This window comes from Indicator indicator, chromosome 3 (genome assembly GCF_027791375.1).
Source record: "Indicator indicator isolate 239-I01 chromosome 3, UM_Iind_1.1, whole genome shotgun sequence".
NCBI classification, from domain to species: Eukaryota; Metazoa; Chordata; class Aves; order Piciformes; family Indicatoridae; genus Indicator; species Indicator indicator.
This window is the reverse complement of record NC_072012.1, coordinates 1,141,573-1,158,390: the sequence shown is the minus strand read 5'-3', so window position 1 is coordinate 1,158,390 and position 16,818 is coordinate 1,141,573. Positions and strand designations below refer to the sequence as shown.

The 16,818-nt window shown below is 41.2% G+C and overlaps 1 protein-coding gene across 1 annotated transcript in view; it reads left to right on the top strand.

Moving 5' to 3' along the window:
- The window catches only part of PTPRQ (protein tyrosine phosphatase receptor type Q), a 189,663-nt gene that overhangs the window by 69,266 nt on the left and 103,579 nt on the right, over positions 1-16,818 (top strand). The window contains exons 26-28 of the mRNA XM_054399713.1: positions 5,792-5,912; positions 10,856-11,016; positions 14,558-14,703. Coding sequence (XP_054255688.1) covers positions 5,792-5,912; positions 10,856-11,016; positions 14,558-14,703 — 428 coding nt within the window. The remainder of the gene's footprint in view (positions 1-5,791; positions 5,913-10,855; positions 11,017-14,557; positions 14,704-16,818) is intronic.

The window sequence follows — 16,818 nt, the reverse complement described above, 5'->3', positions numbered from 1 at the left end:
ACTGATGTAAAGATGTTTTATCAGAACTGATGTAAAGATGGTAAGTCAGAACCGATGATAAAGATTCTAAGTCAGAAGTGATGTAAAGATGCTAAGTCAGAACTGATGTAAAGATGCTAAGTCAGAACTGATGTAAAGATGCTAAGTCGGAACTGATGTAAAGATGGTAAGTCAGAACCGATGATAAAGATGGTAAGTCAGAACTGATGTAAAGATGCTAAGTCAGAACTGATGTAAAGATGCTAAGTCAGAACTGATGTAAAGATGCTAAGTCCGAACTGATGTAAAGATGCTAAGTCAGAACTCATGTAAAGATGCGAAATCAGAATTGATGTAAAGATGGTAAGTCTGAAGTGATGATAAAGATGTTTCGTCACAATTGATGTAAAGATGTTAAGTCAGAACTGATGTAAAGATGCTAAGACAGAACTGATGTAAAGATGCTAAGACAGAACTGATGTAAAGATGCTAAGTCAGAACTGATGATAAAGATGCTAAATTAGAACTGATGATAAAGATGCTAAGTCAGAACTGATGTAAAGATGCTAAGTTAGAACTGATGTAAAGATGGTAAGTCAGAAGTGATGTAAAGATGTTAAGTCAGAACTGATGTAAAGATGGTAAGTTAGAACTGATGTAAAGATGCTAAGTCAGAACTGATGTAAAGATGCTAAGACAGAACTGATGATAAAGATGCTAAGACAGAACTGATGTAAAGATGCTAAGTCAGAACTAATGTAAAGATGCTAAGTCAGAACTGATGTAAAGATGCTAAGTCAGAACTCATGATAAAGATGCTAAGTCAGAACTGATGTAAAGATGTTAAGTCAGAACTGATGAAAAAATGCTAAGTCAGAACTGATGTAAAGATGGTAAGTCAGAACTGATGTAAAGATGCTAAGTCAGAACTGATGTAAAGATGCTAAGACAGAACTGACGTAAAGACGGTAAGTCAGAACTGATGTAAAGATGCTAAGTCAGAACTGATGATAAAGATGCTAAGTCAGAACTGATGTAAAGATGTTAAGTCAGAACTGATGTAAAGATGCTAAGACAGAACTGATGTAAAGATGCTAAATCAGAACTGATGTAAAGATGCTAAGTCAGAACTGATGTAAAGATGTTTTATCAGAACTGATGTAAAGATGGTAAGTCAGAACCGATGATAAAGATTCTAAGTCAGAACTGATGATAAAGTTCTTCAGTCAGAACTGATGTAAAGATGCTAAGTCTGAACTGATATAAAGATGCTAAATCAGAACTGATGATAAAGATGCTAAGTCAGAACTGATGTACAGATGCTATGCCAGAACTCATGATAAACATGTTAAGTCAGAACTGATGTAAAGATTCTAAGTCAGAAGTGATGTAAAGATGGTAAGAGAACCTATAATAAAGATGGTAAGTCAGAAGCGATGATAAAGATAATAAGTAAGAACTGCTGTAAAGATGGTAAGTCAGAACTGATGTAAAGATGGTAAGTCAGAACTGATGTAAAGATGGAAACTCAGAACTGATGTAAACATGCTAAGTCAGAAGTGATGTAAAGATGGTAAGTGAGAACTGATGTAAAGATGCTAAGTCAGAACTGATGTAAAGATGGAAACTCAGAACTGATGTAAACATGCTAAGTCAGAAGTGATGTAAAGATGGTAAGTGAGAACTGATGTAAAGATGCTAAGTCAGAACTGATGTAAAGATGCTAAGTCAGAACTGATTTAAAGATGCTAAGTCAGAACTGATGATAAAGATGGTAATTCAGAACTGATGTAAAGATGCTAACTCAGAACTGATGATAAACATGCTAAGTCGGAACTGATGTAAAGATGCTTAGACAGAACAGGACCTGCAATGTAGTCTTAAAACCCTCTTACCCTTCCTGTCATATATATGTAGGCTTTACATAGGTGATTTTCTTGCGATTATATCTCTGTTTTGATATCTGTATCCCTCTAATCTATACACAAGTATACTTATCTGTCTTCCTATCTGTCATTTGACATATTTACCAATACACATGACCTGAAATGGCACAATTACTGTGTATAAACATTTGGTCTTACCAGTAGCTAAAGAATTTGCTGGAATGTGTGCAGAGAAGGGCCATGAGGATGAGCAGAGAGCTGGAGCTCCTCTCCTATGAGGACAGACTGAGAAAGTTGGGGTTGTTCAGTCTGGAGAAGAGAAGGCTCCCAGGAGACCTTCTTGTGGCCTTCCAGGATCTGAAGGGGGCTACAAGAAAGATGGGGAGGGACTTTTTAGGGTATCAGGGAGTGATAGGGCTGGGAGGAATGAAGCAAAGTTAGAAATGGGTATACTCAGATTGGATGTTAGGAAGAAGTTCTTCAGCCTGAGGGTGGTGAGACACTGGAAGAGGTTGCCCAAGGAGGTGGTGCCCAAGGAACCTCATCCCTGGAGGTTTTTGCAGCGAGGCTGGATGTGGCTGTGAGCAACCTGCTGTAGTGTGAGGTGTCCCTGCCCATGGCAGGGGGGTTGGGGCTAGATGATCCTTGAGGTCCCTTCCAACCCTGACAATTCTGTGAGTCCATGAATGTGAAGAATCTTAATTTACTAATATTGCTTTACTCAAATACACCACACAGTAGAGTTAAATATTGTGTTCGGTTCTGCCTGTGAGAGGTGGAGAAGGGGAAAAAAACACCAAAAGTCAGTTTGAATTGTCCAGGGACATTTCTGGTTCTTTTGTCTGGAAATTTTTTGGATTCTTCTAAACAGATGCATGTACAGATACATAGATGCAGAATTATTAACATTATGAAAATGTTCAAAGTCCATTAGTCAGGCTCTGCTGGGAGATGCCCAATGACAGCAGAAGGGGCAACGGTGGAAGTTGAGGCATAAAGGAAGTTGCATGGAAACAGGAGGAAGAATTGAGGATGACAGAACACTAGAATAGGCTGCCCCAGGGGGTTGTGGAGCCTCCTTCTCTGGAGACATTCAGAACCTGCCTGGAAGTGTTCCTCTGTGATATGCTCTAGGTGATTCTGCTCTGGCAGGGGGTTTGACTGGATGAGCTCTCAAGGTGCTTTCCAACCTCTGACAGTCTGTGATTGTGTGATCTGTAGCACCAGACTGATCAAGGGGATATCCTGCACTGCAGGCTGAGAGTGCAGCACAGTCATTGCATTCCCTGCTGATTAGTGCAGTAAGTCAGGTATCAGCAGAGGAACCACAGAATGGTCTTATGCACTTGGAGTACCCAGTTTAGTTCTGGGAAGCTACCATCACTCCCCTCTTTAGTTTCTGGAGGGAGAATGAATTAAAAGCTTCAAAGAATCTTAATGCAGGTGCTGTGACTCACATTTTGGAGGAGACTGTTTCTGTCCCTCTCCAGCATTAAAGAAGCAACCTAAATGAAAGTGGCATTGACCCAAGCATCCCACAAGCCATTCCCAAATTAAGTTTCTTAAGGTGTCTTAGGAAGCACTGACTTGTTTAAGATCCAGCTTTTGATGAGGAAGGTTCTTTGCAAATTTCCAAGGTGTTGATGGGTCAATGTTACGAGGAGGAGTTTCAACAAGGCCAAGTGCCAGGTCCTCTGCTTGGGTGACAACAACCCCAAGCAATGCTACAGGCTTGGGGCAGTGTGGCTGGAAAACTGCTGGCAGAAAGGGACCTGGGGATGCTCATGGACAAGCAGCTGAAGAGGAGCCAGCAGTGTGCCCAGGTGGCCAAGAAAGCCAAAGGCATCCTGGCTGGGATCAGCAATGCTGTGTCCAGCAGGAGCAGGGAGGGGATTGTCCCCTGGGACTCAGCTCTGGGGAGGTCACACCTCCAGTGTTGTGTCCAGTTTGGGGCACCTAAATCCAAGAGAGTGTGGAAGTGCTGGAGCTAGGGCAGAGGAGGGCAAGGAAGCTGGGAAGAGCAACTGAAGAATAAATGTGATGAAGAGCAACTGAAGGAGCTGGGGATGGTTAGTGTGAAACAGAGGAGGCTGAGGAGAGATCTCATTGCTGTCTACAACTACCTGAAAAGTCCTTGTGGAGAAGCTGCTGATGGTCTCTTCTCCCATGTAATTAGTGACAGAACAAGAGGGAATGGCCTCAAGCTGTGACTGGGTAGGACAGGACATTAGGAAAAAGTTTTTCAGGGCAATAGTGGTCAGAGTTTGGAATGTGCTGCTCAGGGAGGTGGTAGAGTCCCCAAGCCTGGCTGTGTTTCAAGGTGGTTTGGATGCGGTGCTTGGGGCTATGGTTTAGGGGTGAACCTTGTAGGGTAGGGTTCTGGGTTGGACTTGGTGATGCTGAGGGTCTTCTCCAACCTGAATATTTCTGTGCTTCTGTGATTCACTCTGTCAGTAACAAACCTTTGCTCAGGAGTAATGTTGCTGGAGCACACAAGGAACAGTTCTTTTGGATAAATCCATTTTTTCCATAAATTATTTTTATTTGCAACAGTGTGGATTCTATTCTTCAGCAAAAAAAAAAAAGAAAAAGGAAAAGAAAAAGAAAAAGAAAAAGAAAAAGAAAAAGAAAAAGAAAAAGAAAAAGAAAAACTGTCTCCTGAATAAGAAATGTAGAATGAAGTAGGCATGCCAAAAAGACATGACCATTCACACTAGGACAGATCTTTTATTATATAACCACTGAGGCTAAAATGAACAAGCAAAACACTAAATACAGCTGTCACCGTTTTTTCTTAGTAAATATAGACATTCATCCAATTCAGTGAACCTTTGTTCAAGAAACAGATTTATTTTTTTATTCATTTTTTCCCTGAAATGTACAGTGGTAAAGCCTTTATGCCAGCCTTTGAGATAGTGAAAGAAGGAGCAACCGCTGAACAACAACAACAATATTTATAATACAACACATGTCCTTTATTCACAGGAACACACTGTTCCAAGGTTCAGACCAAATGTTTCATAGATTTGCTAATAGCTATGCTCATATTCCCAATTTTCATGCATGACTACAGCTATGACCTGAATTTTTGGTGCATGATGCTCTTTGCTTCAATTTGTGAAAAACAGAAGTGATTCTAACGTTACTTCGTAGTGATGCCTACATCCAGGAATTCAGGAGAAGCAGAAGAATTCTTTTTTTACCAATACCCTAACCCAAAGCAATATTTGTATCATCTGGAGAAGAAATCACACACAGCCTAACATTTTCCTTCACTTAACGTTGTTTTTCCCTGCACAGTAGTGATGTGGTGTCACATACAGTTCATCTTGAAATAAATGTTAAAGGTTCCAGTCAGCACCTGGCTTTGTGTTGGCCCTTGTGACACATTAAATGTATGACTGTGGTCCTTACTGGATGGAGTGAAGAGGTTTTACTGCTGCCTACTATCCTACATTTTTATCATCTCTCAATGCCAATGCTTGTCCATTTTCCCACCTTTTGGTGCTTTGTGTAATTCTTTACATCACCTCTTTTTCCTCAGAGGAACTGTTTTGGTGTATTTTACATGTGTTCATACCTATAAAGCTCTCTCTTTATTAGAAAAAAGAATTTGACAGCAATGTACTTGGACAGTAGGTGAATCACTGTGACCTACCCATTGCTCTGTTTTCTCATGAAGTACTTTTTCCGTTGAATCACAGAAACAGATGTTCTAACCCCACCGTGCCAAATCTTCTTTTATCATCTGTCAGAAAAAGGAAAAGAAGCTGTGCCTTAGCAGTAGTTGATGGATACTGTACCAGTGTAGCAGAAAGCTCATTGCTCAGCACAAATAATTCTAAATCTATTTAAAGATTCTGTGTGTCCTGTGGATCTTAGCTGTTTAAGAAGATGTTGTTGTGTCCTGCTCTCTTGTTTTACAGCTCCGAGTTCTCCTCCAGAGTCCCTCTCTGTAAAACAGTTGTTAGGTGTCACTGTGAAGTTGTCATGGAAACCTCCACTGGAGCCAAATGGAATTATCCTCTATTACACAGTTTACATCTGGTAAGATTTGCTGGAAGCAGTTCTGAAGATGACTATTAATCTGTAGCCTATCAGGAATGTTAGGTTTTTCTTACACAATGTGTTGATTACACTATTTTTTAATTATTTTTTTTTAAGGACAAATGTTCATCCAGCACTTTAAAATATTAGCCTCTTGGAGATGTAATAAGAATTCAGACTCAATGTAGTAGCTGACCAAAAAACAAGGGTTTGAAATAGTTTGCAAGAAGTTGTAACATTTTTACCAAAGGTTGTGTTGTGGTAAATGGATTCCAGTTTTAATTAGAGCATGGTGAATTTTTCAGTAAATACTGATTAAGCTTATTGTAAGGCAGGGCACAAACCTATGCTCAATTGTTAAGGAGCTTTGAAATAGGCTTAAAACAGAGAAATATTCCTTCCTTTTGGAGAAAGTATGTAAGAGCATTGTTAAGAGTCTCTGAAAGTGCCATCAGTTATGCCTACTGTTTTATTTTGTACTCATTATATTCCTAGCAAATAAGGATTTTTTTCTTTTTGATGTTGTTATTTACTGTGCTCTATTGTTGGGGATTTTTGTCTGTCTGTGCTGTCCTTTTCCCTGTATTGTTGGTTTGGTTTAGTGTGCTTTGGGTTTGGTTTGCTTTGCTTTGCTTTGGGGTTTGTTTGTTTTTGTTGCTGTTGGTTTGGTTTGGTTTGGGTTTGGGTTTGGGTTTGGGTTTGGTTTTGCTTTGCTTTGCTTTGCTTTGGGTTTTTTTTGTTTGGGTTTTTGTTTGTTTTTGTTGTTATTGTTGGTTTGGTTTGGTTTGGTTTCATTTGGTTTAGTTTGGTTTGGTCTGTTTTTTTTTCTGCAATCCCCCTGGGAATTTTTTTTTACCTCAATAAAGGAGTTTTGTTACTTTAAAACTTGCAGCTTCTGCCTTGCTTTCTTCATAGCATAGTTTGGTTTAGCAGTGTGAGCTCTCTTCAAAGAGCTGTGTATAAGCTCTGCTGGGAATGAAAAGAACTCATTATTGATGACTTTTAATGCATTGCATTTATGCTGCACCATTTTCCTGCCACTTCTAAGGTCTAGTTAGGTTACTGATGACTTTTAATGCTTTGCATTTATGCTGAATCATTTCCCTGCCACTTCTAAGGTCTAGGAAGGTTACTGATGCCTTTTAATGCATTGCATTTATGCTGCACCATTTTCCTGCCACTACTAAGATCTAGGAAGGTTACTGATGCCTTTTAATGCATTGAATTTATGCTGCACCATTTTCCTGCCACTACTAAGGTCTAGGAAGGTTACTGATGACTTTTGATGCATTGCATTTATGCTGCACCATTTTCCTGCCACTTCTAAGGTCTAGTTAGGTTACTGATGACTTTTAATGCTTTGCATTTATGCTGAATCATTTCCCTGCCACTTCTAAGGTCTAGGAAGGTTACTGATGACTTTTAATGCATTGCATTTATGATGCAGCATTTTCCTGCCACTACTAAGATCTAGGAAGGTTACTGATGCCTTTTAATGCATTGAATTTATGCTGCACCATTTTCCTGCCACTACTAAGGTCTAGGAAGGTTACTGATGACTTTTGATGCATTGCATTTATGCTGCACCATTTTCCTGCCACTACTGCGGTCTAGGAAGGCTACTGATGACTTTTAATGCATTGCATTTATGCTGCACCATTTTCCTGCCACTACTAAGGTGCAGGAAGGTTACTGATGACTTTTAATGCATTGCATTTATGCTGCACCATTTTCCTACCACTACTGAGGTGCTGGAAGCAAATGCTAATGTGCACTTTATGGGATAGGAACCAGATGTTGAAATCAGCAGTCGTGATAAGCACACTAATACTGAGCTAACATTTATTGCTGTAATGATATTGACAGTTTTGGGGTAGGGTTTGGCCTCAGCTCCTATCTTTTTTTTTTTTTTAAGTGTAGCTTCTAGTTAAGCTGGAGATAAATTGAACAGGAGCGAACTCCTCCTTCCAGAAGAGTTTGGTTTGGTTTGTCTTGTATTCCACAGTGTGTTAGCAAGGTCTGGTGCTCTTCAACTACACCAAACAATAAAAAATAAAAACTGAGGTCTATTTTCTGCCTAGGGAAGCATTACTTCACAATACAAATTATGTTTTTAATGCAGGCAGTGTTCAAAGATTTGAGGTTGTACAAATGTAACTTTTCATCCTTGCACTGCCTGAAAGCTTACTGCTTTGCTTATTATGACAAACGAGGTAGTAAGAGTCACTTCTTAAAATGTCTTTCTAAATATTCATCTTTCATCTTTATAAACATTTGAATCAAGCAACCGCATAATTTTTTGCACTAAGCCTTGTCCTTTTTCCTTCATTTTCTCCTTGCTGTGTCTTCTCTGGCCTTAGTGTGCCATATCTAAAATTAGAGAGGCATTAGGTATCATCTTGAGGCAAGGACATTGGAGGAAAAAAACTGCTGTTGCTTTCAAAGGGGCCACAACTTCACTCCTGCCTTGGAAGGTTGTGGTTTTTTTTTTTCTATGGGGGAATGAGGGGAATTTTAATTATTTAGTACAATTGTCTACATGATTTCATAAAATGCATTGCAGGGTGAGATTTAAGAAGGCAAAGTGCTGAGCCATAGTTGCTGCTTTTGGGATCATTTAATATATTTTGAGGGAGATTGTTAGTCCCAGAACTTCTCAATAAAGGGGAATTTTAAGTATTTAGTACAATTGTCTACATGATTTCATAAAATACATTGCAGGGTGAGATTTAAGAAGGCAAAGTGCTGAGGCATAGTTGCTGCTTTTGGGAGGCTTTTGATATATGTGAGGGGAAATGAATAAAACCATAATAACAATAAAGCAGAAAGAGGAAAGTTAACTGAGATGTTAAATGTTTCTTCCCTTAAATGTACTGCAACAGTCACAGAGAATTTGCTAACCTTTCTTTAATGGCCTGGGAACAAGAATTCACAACTACTGGAATGCAAAGGCTAATATCTGTGATGTTTTTACTGTTAATGTCTATCAGGACGAGATGGGTTTGTGTGCTAGCAGGTAGCAAAGCAACTTTCTGTGTGCCCTGAGACTACAAACACACACTCCCCAAGTCTGCAGTTCTGGAGTCTTAAAGACATGCCAACAAAATTGCTGAACTGCATATAGCTGTTGCCTTTTGGCACTATGCTGCTCAGCAAACTTTTGAGGGAGATAATTACTGGCTAGATCTACTTTGAGGCAGGAATTTTAAAGAAAATAGGTGCTTGTCTTTGTCAAGTGAAAGCATGCAATTTCTTGGAGCCTCTTTTGTCTGGGTTTCTCATTAAAAAGTTCATATTAATGTTCCCATTAAAATTCCTTGGTTCAGCTTATTCTGCACCTTCTCATTGCCTGTGAAGACTGCACTCACCTTGATCAGGGTTTTCTTATTAGTTTGGTTGCAACTTCAGTTGTTCCTGAATAGAAAAGCAACTTTTCTGTGAACACTTCAAGCTTTTGTTCCCCTTCCTAACTATGCCTGATTGTGGAATTTTTTTTTTTTTTTTTTTGGCAAGTAAGAATGCAATTACTCAGAGTAGAAGAGTTTGCAGCACTTAGCTGTGGATTTTCTTCTTACTTAAGTTATAATCAGCTACATTTTTCCACACTAAGAATATTTTGGGCAAAGATCCAAGAAAAGATGTCTTTGTGCAGAAGTCAATAGCTGCAGCTGCAAGGTTTTGTATCCCTTTACCGGCTACTCAAAGTGTCAGGAGTTTGGGGGAAATGTAAATGTTGTTTAACTTCCTCTGTTACCAAGAGCCTTTCCCATGTCCAGAGACATTCCACTCAAAATCTGAAGGGGATTGGGAGAATTTTGTTGGGGTTTTTTGTTGTGTTTTGGGTTGGTTTGGGTTTTGTTTGTTTTTTTCCCTTCTGGTATATCTTCTCATTTCAATTGTTTGCCAATGTAACTCTTTCAGGAGTATCAGATGGTGCTTTTTCTTTATGGGGCATTCATTCAAGCATCAGATGATGACAATCAGCCCATCTAGTAATTTTAAATCTGCTTTTACCTCTTTTTATTTATTTTTTAATTTTTTTTAATTTTTGTTTTAGACTTAGAAATCATTCTCTTGTTTTTCAAGAGCTCTACAGTGACTCCTGGAGCAAGATATTTGGGGTTACTTGTCAAATTACCATCCCTGGATGAAATCCCTTTCACCACACAGGACACTCCCTGACACAGAAATCTTTGCAAGAATGGAATGTTAGCTTTTTTTTTTCCCTGCCTTTTTTTCCCATAAAAGAGTGAATTAATGTAATGAGGAATAGCAGACTTTCAAAACTGAAGTTAGTTATTTCTGTCCCTTCCTTTGCTTTCTGATAATCATTTCATACCTATGCTCATAGCAGTGTTTTATTAATGTTACATCTTACAGTCTTTTCTAGGAGGGTTTTGACCTGACTTGAGTTCCATTCTGATCCCCTGCTACATTCCACCAGAATTAACTCAGCACCATCTAATTCCTGCTCCATATCATCTTCTGTTATTCCATTTATAACTTCAGCCTTCTGACCAATTTCACAGAGTCACAGTAGGGCATGCTCCCTGCTATAATCTTTTTATATTTCGCTATTCCTGTCCAGGGAGAGAGTTTAGTTATGCCCCACAGTGTCCTTCCCAAGGGTACTCCATACCCATTTGATGGCAGTTATGAGATGGGCAGGCTCCTCTTTGTTCCTGCATATAATCATTGCCTTTGCAGAGGGAATTTGCAATTACATTTCTGTATGTGGGTTTCTTGAAAGCAAAATCAAGAGCCCAGTGTGATGCAATGGTACAAAACTGAGTCTTTCCACACAGAAGATAAAAGTCTTTTTTTTTAAAGCCTGATATATTTATGTTTCCCATCATGTTTTTTTCAACTTTACATTGTATGTCATAGTTCTATGCATGCATAACTAGTATGTGCATACAATGGATGAAATACTTTTTCTTTAGGAATGAAATGTCCCAAAGGAGTGTTAATGTAACAGGCACCTCGCTGCAGCTCACAGACCTGGAATACAACAGTGACTATAGTGCTTACCTAACAGCAAGTACAAGATGTGGAGATGGCAACATAACCAGTGACACCATAACATTCAGAACTTCTGAGGGAGGTAAGCTGACAGGTAGTGTGAGTCTGTTCATTCAGCCTTAACTTTCAGTTACCTTTAGGTAATTGCTCCATGATTCTACCACTCTAAGTTAATAAGGCTACTGAGGTAGAAATGTCATTTGACTTGTTAAGAAGAGTCATTCTACCTGTCTATTTCTTTGTGTCTCTATCATAGAATCATAGAATTGTCAGGGCTCGAAGGGATCTCAAGGATTATCCAGTTCCAATCCCCCTGCCATGGGCAAGGACACCTCACACTACAGCAGGTTGCTCACAGCCACATCCAGCCTGGCTGCAAAAACCTCCAGGGATAAGGCTTCGACCACCTCCCTGGGCAACCTGTTCCAGTGTCTCACCACCCTCATTGGGAAGAATTTCTTCCTGTCTTTGTGTGTACATGTATCTGTGGCTCTATAAATTCATGATGGGGTATGTCTCTTAACTTGCTGAGCAAAACTTTGCATCTCCCTTCAAGGCAGGTACGATTAAAATAACTTCATGTTTCATTTTGAAATAAATCAAATTATTTCTCCCCTTATGGGGAGATACTGAGGGAGCTGAGGGCTCTGTAGCTTGGAAAGAAGGAGCCTGAGAGGTGACCTCATTGCACTTGATGAAGATGTGCAGGGGGAGTGCCCAGAGGCTGGAGCCAGGCTCTGCTGGATGATGCCCAATGCCAGCACAAGGGACAGTGGTGGAAGTTGAGGCATAGGAAGTTCTAGGGAAACAGGAGGGTTTTTTTTTTCCCTGTGAAGGTGACAGAACACTGGAACAGGCTGCCCAGGGAGGTTGTGGAGTCTCCCTCTCTGGAGATATTGAGGACCTTCCTGGATGTGTTCTTCTGTGATCTGCTCTAGGTGATCCTGCTCTGGCAGGGGGGTTTGGACTGGATGAGCCTTTGAAGTCCCTTCCAGCCCCTAACATTCTGTGATTCCGAGTATTTTTATAACATATTTTATTAGAACTTTGCTCTATCTTGCTGTGACACAACCTCTGATTCCCTCTCACAAGTCTGAAATAGTTTTAAGTTGAAAATGAAATCTCTGCTTCTACACTGATTTGTTTCTTCTGTCTTCATGATTTTATACTCCCAATGTGGCAGATGACTTTTGTAAATGATTGTACTATATTCTGTGCTTTGAAAGTCAGTCAGTTTAACTATCGTTTCTGGGTTTCCCCATCAATTATATTACTGCAATCTGTTCCAAAATGGATAATAAGCAGACATATTTCAGAATCATCCTGCATTTATAAACTGACTTCCCAACACAAAATCAGTCAATGTCAGTACTGTGTGCAGGTCTGGAGCCCTCAGTATAGGAAGGACATGGACCTCTGAACATGAGCCAGCAGTGTGCCCAGGCAGCCAGGAGAGCCAATGGCATCCTGTCCTGGATCAGGAATAGTGTAGCCAGCAGGACAAGGGAGGTTATTCTTCCCCTGTGCTCAGCACTGGTCAGGCCACACCTTGAGTCCTGTGTCCAGTTCTGGGCTTCTCAATTCAAGAGAGATGTTGAGGGACTGGAAGGTGTCCAGAGAAGAGCAAGGAAGCTGGGGAGAGGTCTGGAGCACAGCCCTGTGAGGAGAGGCTGAGGGAGCTGGGGGTGTTTAACCTGGAGAAGAGGAGGCTCAGGGGAGACCTCATTGCTGTCTACAACTACCTGAAGGGAGGCTGTAGCCAGGTGGGGTTGGGCTCTTCTCCCAGGCAACAGTGACAGAAGGACACAGTCTGAGGTTGTGCCAGGGGAGGTCTAGGCTGGATGTGAGGAGGAAGTTCTTCACAGAGAGAGAGATTTGCCATTGGGATGTGCTGCCCAGGGAGGTGGTGGAGTCACCATCCCTGGAGATGTTCAAGAGAAGCCTGGATGAGGCACTTAATGCCATGCTCTGGTTGATTGGATAGGGCTGGGTGATAGGTTGGACTGGATGATCTTGGAGGTCTCTTCCAACCTGGCTGATTCTGTGATTCTATGATTCTGATGGAGAGGGTCCAAAGGAGGGACATGAAAATGATCAGGGGGTTGGAGCAGCTCTGCTATGAGGACAGGCTGAGGGAGCTGGGGGTGTTCAGCCTGGAGAAGAGGAGGCTCCAGGCAGACCTAACAGCAGCCTGCCAGGACCTGAAGGGGGCTGCCGGAAGCAGGGACAGGACCAGGAGCAGTGGCTTCAGACTAGAGCAGAGCAGATTGAGATTGGATATTAGGAGCAAGTTCATTCCAATGAGGGTGGTGGGACATGGGAACAGGTTGCCCAGGAAGGTGGTTGAGGCTCCTTCCCTGGAGATGTTCAAGGTGAGGCTGGAGGATGCCATGGGCAGCCTGATCTAGTTGGGGATGTCCCTGCTGAGTGCTGGAAGGTTGGACTGGATGAACTTTGGAGGTCCCTTCTGGCCTGGACCATTCTCTGATTCTCTGATTCTACGATTAGTGTCTATCCAAGCCATCCCCCAAAAGACTGTCTTTGATTTCAGACTGTAGGTGTTCCCAGACTTTGCTATCAAAGCTCTTATGGAAACATGAACTGGCTTTTTAGGACAGGCTTTTGTAGGAACTCCAATTCATACTTTAACCTTTTATAAAAACTAGAACAGCAGACAGAAAGAGAGAGGCAATAACTTGCAGTGTCCAGCACTCTACTGCATGTTGTATAGAGAACATTCCTGGATGGAGAGAGGTTTGGATTGAAGTTCTCTTAAGGAATTGAATTGGAGTCTCCTACATGACTGCGCTACTGCAAAGGACCATGTGCTACCTTTGGTTACAAGATATGAGCAGAGGCTAATTGAAGAAGACTTGAAGAGTCCTTCTTGCACATTTGATAGAATGAGGAAAGGGGAAAAAGCATAGAAATTATCATAGCATCTGAGCTTAAGAGTCTAATTTACCAACATGAGTTGGGAGCCTAAACTCTGCTAATAATCAACAGAGAGAGAACAAGGCTTTTAATTTAGGTTTTCTGAAAGAAATCAGATTTTTTCCTCTTAATTATGTATGGACCACAGAGGCCAAACTCATTCAGTTTCCATGTCTGCAAATGAGGTTTCATTGTGACATATTCTGTAGGAGGAGAGTATCTGCTTACAAATACAGCAAAATGCAAATGTGTGTTTGAAAAATTAGCTTTAAAAATATTATTATTTAACTCTACTATTTTATTTAACCACTTGCATAAGCAGTTTTTATACCATAATCAGAAATGTTTTAGACTGGATATGAGGGAAAAAAAATTCCCAGGAAGATTGGTCAGGGATTGGAATGTGCTGCCCAGGGAGGTGGTGGAGTCCCCAAGCCTGGTTGTGTTTCAAGGTGGTTTGAATGTGGTGCTTGGGGCTATGGTTTAGAGGTGAGCCTTGTAGAATAGGGTTCTGGGTTGGACTTGGTGATCCTGAGAGTCTTTTCCAACCTGAATGTTTCTATGTTTCTACAATTAATTTCACCTAGGACATTGTAAATTCTATACTAGGTGTTTCTTGGGCACTAAAATGTAAAAAAAAAAAACAAACCCTTGAGTTAAGTATGCTAAAACTTAACATTTTTTTCCAGCACCAAGTGATCCACCAAAAGATGTTGTGTACAGCAACCTTACCTCCACATCAATAATGCTATTTTGGACTCCTCCTCAAAAGCCTAATGGAAATATTCTGTACTACTCAGTTTATTTCAAAAATAGTTCAGGACTATTCATACAGGTAAGCTTATTTTTATGTTCTTCTTTTGTAGAATACAGAAAAGTGTTCTAATAATTCATTAAATCTGGAGAAGAGAAGGCTGAGAGGGATCTGATCAATGTCTCTCAAGAGCTGAGGGGTGGGTGTCAAGTGGAGGGGGCCAGGCTCTTTTGGGTGGTGCACAGCAATAAGCCAAGGAACAATGGAGACAAACTTGAACATGGAAGATTTCAGCTCAAGATGAGGAGAAACTTCTCTAGAGTGAGGGTGAGAGAGCCCTGGAGCAGGCTCCCCAGGGGGGTTGTGGAGTCTCCTTCTCTGGACACTTTCCAAACCCACCTGGATGCATTCCTGTGCAGACTACCCTAAGTGATGCTGCTCTGACAGGGGGGTTGGACCTTATGATCTCTGGATGTCCCTTCCAACCTCTGATATACTGTGAGACTGTGAGTCTGTGATTAAAGATTTAAGGATTTTTATTGCTATCATTATAGTGTTTGGGGTTTTTTTCCTATTTCCTTTATCACAAGGCAGTGTTTGAACTTGAAAATACAGACTGCTGTAACTGTGTGTATTGCATTGTGCAATCTCATTGGACATTCACATCATGAAACATTGAAGCCAACAGGTTTGGTTAATATTCTCTATTGCAAAGCTGATCTTTACATACCTACACCCCCCATCTCATGCATGTATGTGCACTGCTGTCCCAGTTGGAGCTGGGTGCTTTAAGAAAGAAACCCACAAAGGTACAGACCTCCAATGTGCAGTATCCAGCTCAGTGGAAATTAAGTATTTCCTCCAAAAAATCCTACATAGAGTAGGATCATAGAATCATGTTGGTTGGAAAAGACCTTAAGATCATCAGATCAAACCATTATCTAACTCTCCCAAATCTGGTGCTAAACTATGTCCCTTAGCACATATATATAGATTCTATGCAGCAGTATGACCAAGAACAGTAATCTAAATGATACAGCAGATGGAAATGTTGTATCACCTTCTATGTGGAGACCTCAACATAGCTATCTGTGATTCATCTGGCTCTAGACTCTCCTATACCACTTACAGATTTTTTTGCCACTCTTTGTTGTGCAGAGGTCTCCTGATCAAAACTCAGAGCCCCTGTTGTGTTATGTTTCTGGTGTCATGATGAACATCATTATGAGGCTGGCTGAGAAGTCAGTTGCTCTCTCTTTCCTCCTCTGCACATCCCTGGATGCAGTGAGCTCCCTTATCTGGTGTGGGGGGAGGATGCTTCCACTCTTATCTGTGGCCTTCAATATTGCCTGAACAACCTTGGCCTCCTTGGCCCTAGTCCCAGGGACTGAGGGAAGGAAATTTCAGACCTGGCCAGCCTGAACCCAGCCTAGCAATTGGGGGAAAGAAAGAGCCCTGGGACTTATGTTGAACCCCATGTGGGGAGAGGAGTCCTGGGGTTGGGTCTGATTTGGTGGAGGATTTTGTGTGAAGCTTTTGGCTTAATGAGCTTCTGTGTTAAACCCAGACCCTGCATTCCTTTGTCTTTCCTGTGCTTTGCTGTGCTCACCACTGTGCATTGTAACATTGCAGGACTGTAGCTTGTGAAAAGCTTTGCTGCTGAAACTTCCCAATACTCCAATCCTGTGTGTGGAGAGGTCTGCTCTTGCCTCGGGGGCATTAGAACAGTCTGCCCTGCTCTGAACCACGACAACAGGATTTATAGATAGACGTGAGGCACATTACAGAATCACAGAATACGTCTGGTTGGAAGAGATCTCAAAGATCTTTGAGTGCAACCCTTGACCTAGCACTGCAGGGTCAACACTAAACCATGGCCCTAAGCACCAGCTCCACAGGCTGCTTGAACATCCCCAGGGATGGTGACTCCACCACTGCCCTGGGCAGAACTTTCCAATGTTTGAGAACCTTTTAAGTGAGGAAATATTTCCTAATATCCAGCCTGAACCTCCCCTGGTGCAGCTTGGAACCATCTCCTTTAGTTCTGTCACTTGTTAGCAAGGACAACCTCCCTCCAGGGAGATTCACTGCACAACCTTAGAGCCTTTATTTTAGTCTAATCTGAGAGTTTGAATAAATTTCTGTAACAGTTCTGGGTTTACTTTTTCATGCATGTGTGTGCAGTTCTGAAAGGAA